The sequence below is a fragment of the Micromesistius poutassou genome, assembly GCF_964030765.1.
Source record: "Micromesistius poutassou genome assembly, chromosome: 21".
Lineage (NCBI taxonomy): Eukaryota > Metazoa > Chordata > Actinopteri > Gadiformes > Gadidae > Micromesistius > Micromesistius poutassou.
In genome coordinates, this window is record NC_140291.1 from 1,536,984 (window position 1) to 1,551,769 (window position 14,786).

General features: G+C 49.4%; 2 protein-coding genes across 2 annotated transcripts in view; one reads left to right on the forward strand and one right to left on the reverse strand.

The window, feature by feature from the left end:
• Window positions 1-589: 589 nt before the first annotated feature.
• hpdl (4-hydroxyphenylpyruvate dioxygenase-like) lies at window positions 590-2,926 on the reverse strand (the record flags this gene model as incomplete). The annotated part of the gene is made up of 5 exons (XM_084485990.1): window positions 590-1,147; window positions 1,282-1,397; window positions 1,713-1,864; window positions 1,962-2,128; window positions 2,226-2,926. 5 exons carry the CDS (start codon window positions 2,924-2,926, stop codon window positions 934-936), a joined length of 1,350 nt encoding a protein of 449 aa, XP_084342116.1. The 3' UTR covers window positions 590-933.
• A 1,384-nt stretch (window positions 2,927-4,310) lies between these two features.
• The window catches only part of zranb1a (zinc finger, RAN-binding domain containing 1a), a gene marked incomplete at its 3' end in the record, with an annotated part of 16,900 nt that continues 6,424 nt past the window's right edge, over window positions 4,311-14,786 (forward strand). The window contains exons 1-4 of the mRNA XM_084485530.1: window positions 4,311-4,557; window positions 5,067-5,970; window positions 10,023-10,210; window positions 11,273-11,426. Coding sequence (XP_084341656.1) covers window positions 5,091-5,970; window positions 10,023-10,210; window positions 11,273-11,426 — 1,222 coding nt within the window. The 5' untranslated portion in view covers window positions 4,311-4,557; window positions 5,067-5,090. The remainder of the gene's footprint in view (window positions 4,558-5,066; window positions 5,971-10,022; window positions 10,211-11,272; window positions 11,427-14,786) is intronic.

A 14,786-nucleotide genomic window follows, 5' to 3' on the forward strand; every position in this document is an offset into this window, starting at 1 on the left:
CGGTGGCTTGTGATGCTGCCATTATGTCTGCCCATTATGGCACTCCTCACCTAATCCCTGGAAGGACGGATCCCTTGTTCTGTGATCCTGCTAGAGTTTTGTTTCCTGCTCTTAAGAGGCCCTGGGTTTAGGGGATGTTGTATATAGTGGTCTGTGAAGTCCTTTGAGATTAGGGGATATACAAATATAATTGATTTGACTTAATTGTTCTACTACCCATCAAATATGAATGATTCTTTTTGCCTCATGTTTATGAGCTCACAGGAGGAATACTAGATTTACCATGTCACACCGATAACTATGATATAAAATCACTTAATGATTAAAAAAAAAGCCTTGCTAGGATATGGTTGTAGGTTGGCATTTGTTTTACTAAGGTGGAAATTAATGTTAATGGAAGGTTGTGTAACTTTGCCCAAATTCTGCGGCATACGCAGTGCACATCAACACCCGTGTATCGATTTGGCTCCAAGGTCAGAGTAGCATTGACTGCCCAGGGGTTATTCAAGAAAAGACAATTAATGTATTTCAGAGAGCATGTCGTTGTTGCAAAATGTATTTAATTTCATATTTCGTTTAAGTGATTACAATTTCAGCATGTGTTATTTTATAAGTACTTTTTTTTAATATATCTCTATAATAACGTTTCATGGACAGTGGGACGGCCCATATTTTGATTCAGTCATACTATCAACATATTGTGTTCCATATATAAATGTAATACAGTCGGATTTAATTCAATGTGCGTTAACTGGAGTGCATTATATCTTCTGAAACCTTGCCTCTAAATAACAGCAGTAGCTGACCGTTCAGTGCTATTTGTTTCAAAACATTTCTCATACCCATACGACATAGTAACCCATTCATAGTGATATAAATAAAAATAACGTTAAGATAAATACAAATAAAATAACTGGATCCCTGGTACGTCAGTCAGGAGACTCTCGTTTTCAATGACGGCTGCTCTGAGCATTGGGGCCGTTCCGACTTCTGCTTTGACTTCTCCTTCTCCATGTTGGCCTGCACAGCCTTCCACAGAGCTCGGATATTCCCCTCCCCGAAGCCACTGGCCCCCCTTCGCTCTATGAGCTCCAGGAAGAACGTGTCCTCCTCAAATACATGTTTGGTAAACAACTGGAGCAGGTACCTGTGGCGGGAAAGAGGCAGGACACCAGAGATCAACAAACTATACACACAACAATTCATGCAATACCGTTCTGGACATAAACAACGGCACTGCGTTGGAGGTTGGAGATATTGTCTGTGTGCCGCAACGCTCACCTTTTCTCCGCATTTTGGTCGTGGGCGTCTTGGCGCAGGTCTGTGTCCAGAAGGATCCCATTCTGGGCCAGCTTCTCGGGGCTGTGGCCAGCCGCCTCAATCTCCTGCCGTTTGACCTGTTGCCCCCCGAGTACAAGCAAGCAGTGAGGGGGAAGAGTCTACGACGCAGGGTGTCTGCGGACGCCACCCCTGCTCTCCATGAGCCACACGTGTTTGTGACCATGGCTGGCGGTTAGAACATCCTTCTGGTCAAAAGGTCAACAAGGTCACCCCCGCCAGTTACATTTACAGACCATGCCACACCTTGGATTTGAGGACACAGAATATGAATTTCGACCACCTTTACAAACATAACTTAGTGATTTACAATTACTGATTTTAAGAATGACCATGTGTGAGACATTATGAGCAGCAGCAGTCCTTCTACAAACCTCTGTGTAGTATGTGGGGGGTGGAGCAAAGAACTGCACTCCGGCTTGGGCCATCGTATGCGCAGTAGAAACAATATCGTCTGTGTACAAGCCAATGTGCTGGATCCCTGGACCCCCATGCTGCGTCAAGAAGGTGTCCAGCTGGTTACTTCCTGAAAATGTGCACGCACACATGAAGACATCTCTCACACACACACACACACACACACACACACACACACACACACTAGAAGTAATGACATGTCTTACCTTGCCCAGGTAAGGATTCTGCAACGACAAATTTGCAGTCTGATTCTTTCTTATCCGTGAAGGAAAACTTCATGCCAGCCTCGCCGCATTTCCAGTATTCCATGGCGGTAAGCCTCAGCCCAATGCCATCTCCATTCAAGACCAAACCTTCACCCTCATCTTCATTGCTACAGAAGAGACGGGAAGGCGACAATGGCATTGACGGATCAACAGGACAAAAAATATCAATTAACTTATTACGTACGACGCATTCAAATCCCTTACCGGTCAATGAGAAACCTCTTGAAACCAAAACATCTATCGTACCACTGCATGACCTGGGACGTGGTGTTCGTCGGACAAGCATACGTTATGTGATCAAAATGTGTCACCGTTCCCGACTTGTCAGCGTCGGCCGTACGTCTGGTGCTCAAGTTTGCAATGTCATTAAACCCAGGTAAGAAGTTCCCTTCGTATTTAGTCCTGTCAATGAGCGTGTGGCATACGTTGCCCACGATGGACTTAACGACGGTGTAGCTGACAGCTCCCCCGCTGTCCCGCACCACAGTCGGCGGCACCAGCAGGTCGCAGCCCTGGTCCCGGAGAGCCCTGAACGACCTCTCCACGTCCTGCACCTCGAAACACACGTTGCAGACAGTGTCGACCGAGTAGGGTGTCTCGACATCGTAGAGACATGCCTGAGGATGGCCGTTGTCGCTGCTGTTGTTGTGCAGGTCGTTGTACAAGTTAGTGGGCTGGTCCTGCAGGTCTCGTGTTTCCCCATTCAATGTCAGACCGCTCTTAGGAGGTCTCTCGTTCACCAGGAACACCGCCGCTCCTCTCCTGAACGCAAACTGCCTCACCTCGTCGGTTAGTCTCGCTGCGAACAAATCAAATTTCAGCTTTGAAACGAGATAATTTGCTATGTTGCCCACATGGGAAACATGTAGTGATATGTGATGCAACCGGCTCAAGTAGGCCGCCATGTTTCTCTGACGCGTCGTGAGTGACAGTCTGTTTTGCATAGACCTCTGAGGAATAAGACCCGCCTCCGAGGCGCCGAGAGGAACGAGAGGAACGCACGGATCAGAAGAGCGCTTGTTGTAGTCCCGTCTTCGGAAAATTGTAATTCTACGCTAGAGCCGCTAGAGGTCAGCAATACCCGCCGTCGCGCAATGACGTCGGTTTGGAAAAGTGGAGCGTAATTCATTTTAAACAGTGCGGTCTTTTCCTATGTTCGAAAGGAAGCACCTTTTCCATCTCTCCTTGACCCGATGACGTTTTCCACAAAGGTTAAGGAAAGGAGGCGTAAAGGTTAGGAGATTTGACTATTCGTAGAGACCCGAGGTGTGTTGACAGAGAGTACCGTAATGACCCGAATAGAAGTGGAAATGCGTCTTAAAAAGTGCGGTCGTCTTATATTCGGGGTCTAGACTTTTAAATGTCAATATACATTCACAACCATCCTGGTAAATAATACATTTAATTTGAACAACCCCATCCTGGTCCATGCTGATTCCCTTTCGCTGTCAGAGATGGGCCGCAACAGTTACCGTATTTGCAGAGAAAGTGTTTTTGTTTGGGTTGCAAGGTCATTCTCCCTAAAGGCCTAAAGCCTTGCTCGCACACTGCAACAGCGTTAATCTTGAGTAGACAGCTGATTGCCGTCACTGTATATGAAGTTCCACGTACGTCCTACGATCTCTTGGATCCCTTGATCTTAGCAGAGGTTCTTTTACCGCAGTGTGCCTGTCTGTCTCTCTTCCTCCACATCTCTCTCCTCTCTGGAAGTTGATGTTCTTATCTTCACGCGAAAGTGTTTTACCCATCATTATTTTCAAATAAAAATATTTTCTTTATAGAAAAACGATTTGATCTGTTTTTCCAAATTAAATAAAGGTAAATAGTCGAAAGTATTCCCCAATACAACCATATTTTTCTTTGCCCCCCCCCCCCTCCCCCCCCCAATATACGAGGCTCAAATCAATAAATAATAATAAATTATTATAAATAATGAATAATATTAAAAGTATGTATGTCGATAATAGAGATGCTTCAGTATATTTAACAAAACATCAAATCATCCGCGTATTCAAAAAGGGATTGTGTATTATTATACCCTGGTATGTCATCTGCCTTTCCATATGATCCAGGGTAATAATAACACCTATAATATTAATCGCAGCGTGTGTCCAATCAGGCCCCAGCCAATCACAGCGCCAGCTGAGCCAGTGGCTCAGCCAATCACGGGGGCGAGCGAAGCCAGAGAATCAGCCAATCACGGGACGTGCCGAGCCAGCGAATCAGCCAATCACGGGGCGAGCCGAGCCAGAGGACTCGTGACGTCGCTCTGCTCGGCTCTATTTTGTCTCCGCCCCTCGTTTGTGTTTCCATCGCCGCCATTAAAAACAGAAACCATGTAAACCAGTGAGTGATTGGGGTCAACAACAAACGCCGTCCTTCGAGATTCTTTGAGGTTCCTCGGATTCGTTGGTGCTATGTCCCACGGCCGGACATGTGAACGCGTACAGGAGCGGATGTAACCCGGGCTGGATGCGCTAGAGAGCAGACAGCTGCAGGTTTGTTGTGGTCTGAACTGCAGCCAGCAGCACAACCAGTAAGTTTCCATTTTGTTCCACCTTGTGATAATCCTTCCTACGGCTCTGCTGGGGTGGATATCGTCTATAAGTTGTTGTGGTAAATTTGCCACGGCGACTCAGTTATCGGTTTTGTGTGTCTTGGCTTGGCAAGTTGTGGTTGTTGTTATTATGCATTGCACTCCATGTCGTAACACAGCAGCTATGTGAAGCTAGACTGCATTCTCCCTTCATGATGTGGTCCACAGAACAGAGGTGGTGGTGGTGTTGGGGAAGATTATTTCGTCAATCCACATTCTAGCAAAAAAAAAACCCTTCACTCTTGAAAATGCCGACAACCCTCCAGCCAAGTAGTTTTTCATAGTCCATGTAGTGGATTTTTCACAATAGTCCAGCCACCAACCCCGCCAGCTTAAGTAAAAAAAAAAAAAGAGAGGAAATTGCCATTATGTGCCTCTAGTGTTGTTGAAAGGTCAAACAAAGGCATTTTCGTGAGCTTACTGTTTGTGAATTGTCACATTTGTTACAGCCTGCCTATCTGGAAGGATCCGCTATGACAGAACAGAGAATGAAGTGGGACTGCGACTACTGCACCTATGAGAACTGGCCCTCTGCAATCAAGTGCACCATGTGCCATGCACAGAGGACCAGTGGTCCTATCATCACGGAGGAATCCCACATGGGCAGCCCCAGTGTGGACCCAGCTGTGGGCTGGGGCCCTCCCAGGACTGAGATCAGTAGCAGCAGCGGCGGTGGTGGTGGAGGTGGAGGTGGTAGCCTTCTCATCTGTCCAGACTCCAGTGCCAGGCCCCGGGTCAGACCCACCAGCACCACAGAGACGACCAACAAGTGGTCGTGTCAGGTGTGCACCTACTTGAACTGGCCCAGGGCTATCCGTTGCACGCAGTGCTTGACCCAGCGCCGCAGGGCATCCAATCCGGTCAACGCCCCCCAGATCTTGGACTCCAACGCAGGCTGCCACTCGATACTGCAGCCCCCAACCCTGGACCCTTGCGAGGAGTACAACGACCGCAACAGACGTCACACCAGGCAGTCGCACTGGACTTGCGTGACGTGCACTTACCAGAACTGGCCCAAGACCCTCAAGTGCCTGGGCTGCGACCAGCCCCGGCCCAACAACCTGGAGGCGATACAGCGCTGTGAGATCGACGAGACGCCGGCCATCATCAATGAGCAGGACGAGGCCACGTGGAGGCTGGGCGGCGGCAGCAGCGGGGGCAGCCAGGGCCAGCGGCGGCCACCTCCGCCGTCCCCGCGGTGGGAGGCGGAGGTCAGCACGGACTTCCAGAGGATCGAGCTGGCGGCGGGCGCCGGGAGCGGTAGAGAGGAGCGGGAGGTGGACTTCAAGAAGCAGAAGCAGCTCAGAAACCGGATAAGGAAAACCGACTGGCGGTTCCTGAACGCGTGTGCCGGTGAGTCTCTTTCGGGAGGTGGGAGGTGGGGGGGAGGGGGGGGGGGGGGGGTGTGTCCATGGTTTCATTGTGTTTGGTAACCGTCACGGTATTCCCTTCCTCCTGTTAAGTAATTCATTTTACTGATGTAATGAATTGGTTCAATGAACACAACGCTGCATTAGTACACACAAGCTCCAACTTGCTCCTCTGCTGTGGTGTTTAAACTGAAGCTCTACGGTTCTGGTTTGGATCATTCGTTGGAAGTCCACAGCCTCCCTATAGTTGTCCTTTACGCCTGCCTGTTCCTTAATTACCTCTTGTTACTCTAGTTTGTTTTCACAGTAAGTCAGTTAGGACGAAGCGTCTGCTAAATTACTAATGATCTAATGATCTAATGACTAATGATCACTAAGCTATGGTTAGGAACAGGTTATATCAGGGCCAGAAGGCTTAAATCATGCAGTGCTTTTGCCTACATATTTGGCATAGAAGCTAGTGGTGGACTAGCTGGTGGAACCACCCAAACCACCAGTTATTGTCCCTCATTGACCCCGGAACAATCTTGTCTATTGTGGTGGAAGGTTTGTATTGCCCTTCGTGACGTCATTTGATTTGATGGCATTGTGGAACACCCTATAGCCTAGCGGCGATGGCTCCATTGTTTGGATCCACAGGCTACGGCTTCCTGCTTGGATTGTTACTGTTTAGCCAAGGAGCTGACTCGGCCCGGTCTGACCCATGTTAATCATTGGTGTAAACACCTTGCTATTTCGGTATTGAACACTTGAATTCCTTCACCCGTCCGTTCGTATCCACCACCAACATGTTAGCAGCCGGTCAACAGTGCAGTCCCAGTCCAATATAGTAGATCAGCAATGACCTTCTTTTTGTGTGAATGTTAGGGGAAGCAGCTCTCTGTCTTCCGTCTCCTCGGCTGGCTTCAGTTTACACGAGACCAACACAAACAGAGCCCAGTGGAGCGCGGGTCGCGCTGAGGCAGGGTTTAATGAAGACACACGGCCCGCTAAGTGGCTCCTAGCGGGAATCCGATCCGTCCAGCCGACCCCCCCCCCCCACGCACTGAAAGGCCTTTTGGTGTGCAGTCTGTCATCGCTACCGAGCGGTCCTTTCTCAGGGTGAAGGGGGAGCCTCACTGCCTCCTGGCCGGTGCAGATGAATAGGCCGTCTGGGCAACAGAGTGAGTGAGTGAGCGAGCGAGCGAGGGGGGGGGGGGGGAGAAATGGAGCGAGAGAGAGAGACCTGTTAACAGTAGTGCCCTATATGCTGAGACAAGCACTGTGGTGGCAAAAAATAGCCATGACGACGAGTCGTACGCACCGATACAAAAAAAAAACGTAAACAAACCGACAAAACAGAATCGGAGAACAGCATGTGCCGGAGTTCAGGCTGACCTTTAGCTCAAACAGCCGTCGCAGAGAGTCTCCTGTGCTCGGGGCTAAAGAGGAATAGATACTGTTGCCTTCGCGCCAGCAGAGCGGTCAATCACCTGTGGTCTACATTTTGTCCCACATAACTCGACCGCCTCCACGACGGCGGTGCGGTTCCTTCCTATGTCTGGTTACAACATCGTTCTTAAAAAAAAACTAAACACAATATAAGTTTGCTTTGCATGGTATTATTCATATGATTCATTTATTTCTTGGGAATTTGCTTCCCAGTAAAATGCAATTTGTTGTTGTTGTTGTTGTTGTTGTCATCAATGAAAGAAATGACAGTTGGACTTGGACCACATGACTCAGTTTAGACAAAAGCAGTACTTCCTCAGTCGTCTGAAAGCCGTCCTGTGATTTCCCCACAATATTTCCACGTAATATTTTTCAGATACACTCCCTTTTTCGCAGCGGCTTATTTGGGTCACATGATTTGTAGAATCCTATTGATTGGCGTTTCCCGCCCCAAAAGGAAGCAGATGCTGCTGTGGTAATATTGTTCTTTTGTTGGACTAGAGCAACAAACTGCGCTGAGAGACAATGCGTCCTCCTGAGGAGACTGGCAGCTTGGATCATAACATGAACAGGCCTGAATTGTTCCATGTTTGATGCTTATGAGAACTTATATTATTCAAGGGGTGAATGGAGGGAAAGACTGCGATGGGCCTTATGCCCACAGCGGCTATATCGATTCACTCTTGGTTCTGCTGGCTTGGTGGTGGAACTGAATGCTGAATTCCACTTTCAATTTGGCCAGCCAGGGTCGGAATATCTAAAAAGCTACGAAAAGAATGATCTTCTCGACATGAACTCTGGATTTTTAGTTGAAAATGAAATGTAATTAGCCACCAGTTCTTCAGAAGTGAATTTGTCACTTCACCAACTGCTATTTTTAACCACTTTTTCCAGCCACCATTTAGATCAAACTAATTGAGGTCATTTATGTGTCTTGTTGAGGGATACATAACCAAGCTCAGCCCTACGCTACCCTTCTCCATTATATAAACATAAGCTCCCTGCTGCAGCCCTAATCCCTGTCATATTTTACTTGTATGGCAGGGGGGGCGGGGGCGGGGGGGCATTGCAAAATGTCCCTCCCCAAGCATGATCCAAGGAGCAGGTGGGTGTGCTTGGCTCCGGCCCATGTCAAGGTGACATGATGCCGCAGTGTGTTATGAAACTGGTCTGCACCACTGGCCTCGCTGGGTGACACCACCGTCCACCACCACCAGCGGCCGACATGTAACAGATGTGGCGGTGCCTGGCTGAGGGGGCGGTGGTGGGGGGGGCGGGGGGCAGATGCGGTTAATGTGCACAAAGTGCCAACCATTTGAAAGAGCAGTTGGCGGGTCAGCCAGTGTTCTGTGCTGCGGGTTACCCACCCCCCCCTGTCCTATCCTATCATGCTCTGAGCTCGCCTTCCAGTCTCCTCCAACGCTAGGCGGCTCAGATGCTGGGGACAAGAACAACAACAATAACGACACATGCTGCCGTTTGCCCCACGCAGGTCTCTCTCTCTCTGTCTCTCTGTCTCTCTGTCTCTCTGTCTGTGTCTATAAAGGACCACAAGCGATCGATGCCGAGGTCCTAGAATCTCACTCCTTCATTTCCGTCATGGTTAGCCCCTCCGTCGCGCTGGCTGTCTCTGTCCTTGTGTCTGTCCGGGTGACAGAGGAGGCTCTTTGCGTTCTAGCGGGGGCAGTGATTGCTATTGACTTCCAGCCTACATGACATGCAGTGTGTGTATAGGGCTTCAGCGATCCGCACAAGCTGTCTGTTATTATGTCCTTTCTTATCGTCCTCTCTCCCTCTCTCCCTCCCTCCCTCTCTCCTGGAGACGGACCAAGAGCCTTATCCGGGCCCTCGGTTTATCTCCGTTGAACGGAGCGCTCATCCCCGTCTTGAGAAATAAGGAATGAGAGTCTTTAGGCTGATGAGTTGAAGGCCAAGGTTGTTAAATGTGGTTGGACTCCGACAGCGTTGGTTTAGATAGTACACATGAGAGGCCAGTCTCTGCAGTGCATCAATCCTGATATACAACACTTGCCTTCTGGGTTTTTTCTAATTAATTAGAAAACAAATTTCGACTGATTATCCAACCATATGATGTATTGCCGTTAATTAAAAATCCTGCCCCCTGTAAAGGAATTCCATATAATTTTAGTCCATGCTAATTATAATGTTCTGTGTAATGCGATTTGTCATTTTGTCTTTGCTCTATAAGGCTCATGGATATTATAATGACAGATCAATCAGACGCCACATAACATAATTGCCGACCACCCTCTCACACACACAATGATACGCAAACCTAAAGATAAAGGACCCTATATCGTACTAATGTGTCTCTCTCTGTGTCTCTCTCTGTCTGTCTGTCTGTCTCTGTCTTTGTTTCTGTGTCTGTCTGTCTGTCTGTCTGTCTCTGTGTCTGTCTGTCTCTGTCTTTGTTTCTGTCTGTGTGTCTGTCGATGCATGTTGTGTCTGCATTGGTGTCTGTCTGTCTCTGTGTCTGTCTGTCTTCGTTTCTGGCTCTGTCTGTGTGTCTGTCGATGCATGTTGTGTCTGTCTGTGTCCGTCTGTCTGTCTCTGTGTGTCCGTCTGTCTGTCTGTGCGGTCCAGGCGTGGTGGAGGGCGACCTGGCGGCGGTGGAGGCCTACAAGTCGTCGGGCGGTGACATCGCCCGCCAGCTGACCGCCGACGAGGTCCGCCTCCTGAACCGCTCCTCGGCGTTCGGCGCCGGCTTCACGCTGGTGCACCTCGCCATCCGCTTCCAGAGGCAGGACATGCTGGCCGTGCTGCTCACTGAGGTGTGTGTGTGTGTGTGTGTGTGTGTGTGTGTGTGTGTGTGTGTGTGTGTGTGTGTGTGTGTGTGTGTGTGTGTGTGTGTGTGTGTGTGTGTGTGTGTGTGTGTGTGTGTGTGTGTGTGTGTGAGAATGATTAAAGCCACTGTTTAATGTGCCGCCTCTGATGAAAATATGAGGGATCAGGTGATTTTTCATCAGATCTCGGAACAAAGGCATATGTGTGTGGACACACACACACACACACACACACACACACACACACACACACACACACACACACACACACACACACACACACACACACACACACACACACACACACACACAGAGAGAGGAGGGCGGGGGGGATGAGTTCATTGATTCTACTCGTCTCTGATCGTATCTCTACTAAGGCCGGGCACAAACGGTATGTAACAGTGGCAGCATCGTCCAGGGCATGTGTGCTTTACGGCTTAGCCAGTGGATTAACTGAGCTAACATCTTGTGCCCCGGTCCCTAATGGACACGGTGCTACGCGGCCGCGGCGCACACAGCACGGCCCCCGGGCATGACCGCAGCACTCCTACGGTGCATTATTTGTATATTTGTACGTCATCGGCTCACAATGAGACCGCCGGTAGACGGGGGTGGATCTCCTTACCTTATGATCTACACAGATGAACCTTTAACAGAGTTGACCACGGCTCGCATCTCATAACCTCTGTAGGAACTGTGCATGGGGAGTTCTACTTCCCATTGAGCCGTTTGGTCTACAAATCGTTGGCCTCATAGCATAATTGTCTTAGTCGTATTTTAAGGTTCGTCTTGTATTTAGCGTCCAATGCCTGAGTCAAATAGATGACTCAGGCAGAGAGTGTTTATGGAATGTACACAGCACTCTTGATTGGCTTAGGATATAGCCAATGAGGCACAGTGAATCAGCAGTGTTAGGTTAGATATCACAATTTAGCCAAGATATGAATTAGCCATTATTCTACGAGGCTAAACGAGGCGTATGTACGTCCCACTCTGTGGACTGGCCGCCGTACCACAGCCTGTCCTAACCAGATCGTGTGGGCCCTCCAGGTGAGCCAGCACGCGGCCAAGTGCATCCCCCCCATGGTGTGTCCCGAGCTGACGGAGCAGATCCGCAGGGAGATCGCCTCCTCCCTGCACCAGCGCAAGGGAGACTTCGCCTGCTACTTCCTGTCTGAGCTGGTCACCTTCACACTGCCTGCAGGTAACCTCCACCACCACCAACCTAACCACCAACACCTCCACCACCACCAACCTAACCACCAACCTAACCACCAACCTAACCACCAACACCTCCACCACCACCAACCTAACCACCAACCTAACCACCAACCTAACCACCAACACCTCCACCACCACCAACCTAACCACCAACCTAACCACCAACCTAACCACCAACACCTCCACCACCACCAACCTAACCACCAACCTAACCACCAACCTAACCACCAACACCTCCACCACCACCAACCTAACCACCAACCTAACCACCAACACCTCCACCACCACCAACCTAACCACCACCACCACCAACCAACCTAACCACCAACCTAACCACCAACACTAACACCTCCACCACCAACCTAACCACCACCACCACCAACCTAACCACCACCACCACCAACCTAACCACCAACACCTCCATCACCACCAACCTAACCACCAACACTAACACCTCCACCACCAACACCTCCACCACCAACCTAACCACCAACACCTCCAACACCTCCACCACCAACCTAACCACCAACACCACCACCACCACCAACACCTCCACCACCAACCTAACCACCAACACTAACACCTCCACCACCAACACCTCCACCACCAACCTAACCACCAACACCTCCAACACCTCCACCACCAACCTAACCACCAACACCACCACCACCACCAACACCTCCACCACCAACCTAACCACCAACACCTCCTCCACCACCAACCTAACCACCAACACCACCACCACCAACACCTCTACCACCAACACCTCCACCACCAACACCTCCACCACCAACCTAACCACCAACACCTCCTCCACCACCAACCTAACCACCAACACCTCCTCCACCACCAACACCTCCACCACCACCAACACCTCCTCCACCACCAACCTAACCGCCAACACCTCCTCCACCACCAACACCTCCATCACCACCACCAACCTAATCACCAACACCTCCACCACCACCACCAACCTAACCACCAACACCTCCACCACCATCAACACCTCCTCCACCACCAACCTAACCACCAACACCTCCACCACCACCAACCTAACCACCAACCTAACCACCAACCTAACCACCAACACCTCCATCACCACCACCAACCTAACCACCACCACCAACACCTCCGCCACCACCAACACCTCCGCCACCAACTTAACCACCAACACCTCCTCCACCAACACCACCAACCTAACCACCAACACCTCCATCAACAACAACAGGGCTCCAGACTGCAACCAAATGGTTGCATTTTGCGACCAAAATTTGAGCGTGTGCGACTGAATTTTACATCTGGTCGCGCATGTGCGACCAGTAAATTTGCCCTTTTTTTATTTTTTATTTTTACACGTTAAACGTGGAAGGGGCACGCCAATGAATCTGGAATCTGTAGCAGGCCAATGAGTGTGAGAAGGATAGGGAATGGCCACTGTAAGTGGCTCTTGTGTGGCGGGGGAGGGTCATAGAGATTATCGAGCGCGGGAAACCGGCGCGGGTCTGTGAGAAGGAGAAAGATCTCAACCTGCCGTTCGAACAATGAGCAAGCGAACAATCTATCCATTCTTCCGACCTGCGGCACTTGCGGCAACTGCCACAGTCTACAGAGTCGGAGGATGATGATTCAGAGCATTGTGTGGCTAAAAAGGGCCGAACCCACCATTTTCGGGAAGACTGGCGCTCGTAGAACCTTCTTAGGTCTACCTGTTTCAGCCCCTGCAGTCTCCGCCACTGTACAGTAACCTTTAGAAATCCCTGTTGCGCATGTTCATTCCAAGTTCGCATCCGTAGCCAATTGAGGCCAAATGAAACGGCATGTTTGAATTAAGGATATTGTCTCGGTTCTTCTTTATTTTGGGCCGTGGGTACAGCAGGCAAGGTCAGCTCGACTCGCTTCCAATAATTTCAAAAACCCGCAACTTCAAAAAAATATTTTATTTATTTTACAATTCAAAAATTAAGGAAATGATACTGGGAAACAAATAAACCATTATAAGCAACGAGTGAACTTAATAAGCGATCTAAATACTTTTAGTTTTCACCTTAAATATGCGACAGATGTAATTAAGGCAACCTGGTCTCACAGGAATCCGTGAAATGAGTCGGTCTACGTCCTGTTTACAAAAAATAATGCCCATAAACTGTTTGAATATTAAAGGCTGCCTAATATTCGTTTGAATATTATATATCTTTTTAATATTCGAATAATGAAGTTCGGAGTCAAAGCCCTACTGTGAATATGTTTGTAGTTTAAATAATCACTTCAGGTGCCATTTTCACACGGGATGCGTTTGTCGCGATGCATTCTCAGTGGAGAGGCGAGCGGGCATGCGAGGGGGCACAGCGTCCTGTCAAGCTGCACTGCACGACAAGCGGGCGCACTCCCGTGGAACTGTCGCTTCCGTGCTCGTCGAACGCATGGAAACCGTTGGGATAGATGAGAACTGTTTATCTTTTATTAACTAACCCTTTTTTTTTTTTCTAACCCCTTTTTTCATTTTAAGGTGTATATGATGCCACCAAAGAGGCATTCCAGCATCTAGGGACAGAAACAGGGTGGTTAGAGAAGACAGTCGCCATTGGAGCTGATGGTGCAGCTGTCAATCTCGGGCATAAAGGAGGGGTATTAGTCCTCCTAGTAGGCTAGAAATGTGAATATTTTGTTAGCATGTTGATTTACGGTGTGTGCCCCTAAAATTTCTGGTTGCGCCCCTAAAAATTTCAGTTAGGGGCTACAGTGCTCCTAGTGAAAAAAGTTAGTCTGGAGCCCTGAACAACTCCTTCACCACCTCCACAAACGCCAGTGCCTCCACAAACACCACCACCTCCACCAACTACATACACCAACTCCACCACTATGACCACGCAACTCCTCCACCCACTCCTCCACCCCCACCACCCAACTCCACACTACCACCACCACCACCACCACCACCCAACCCCACCACTACCCAACTCCAATACCACCCAACTCCACCCAGCACCACCACCACCGTCCGCCACGAACCCCCAAACCAGCTTCACTTTACACGCTCTACTGTATTTGATGTAATCTAAAAGTTATTACATCAATCAATCACCGGCCCTCTAATCTTGCAGCCAGCGTTAAGGACACGCTTTATGTGGGCAAAGTCGCCCATCTTTAAAAATGTTACGAGCCGATCATGTCGTGTCTGTCTCATAGTTCCTCCCACCATCGTCAGCGTGCGGTGCCCTTCATGGGGGAGGCAGCCCTCACCGTGTCTGGAGACATGAGGCAGACTCTGCAGTGTCATGTCCCGGTTTCTGCATTTTTGTTCTCTTGTTCTTTTGTCTTCAATTTGTCAAGTTTTTCCCATTTT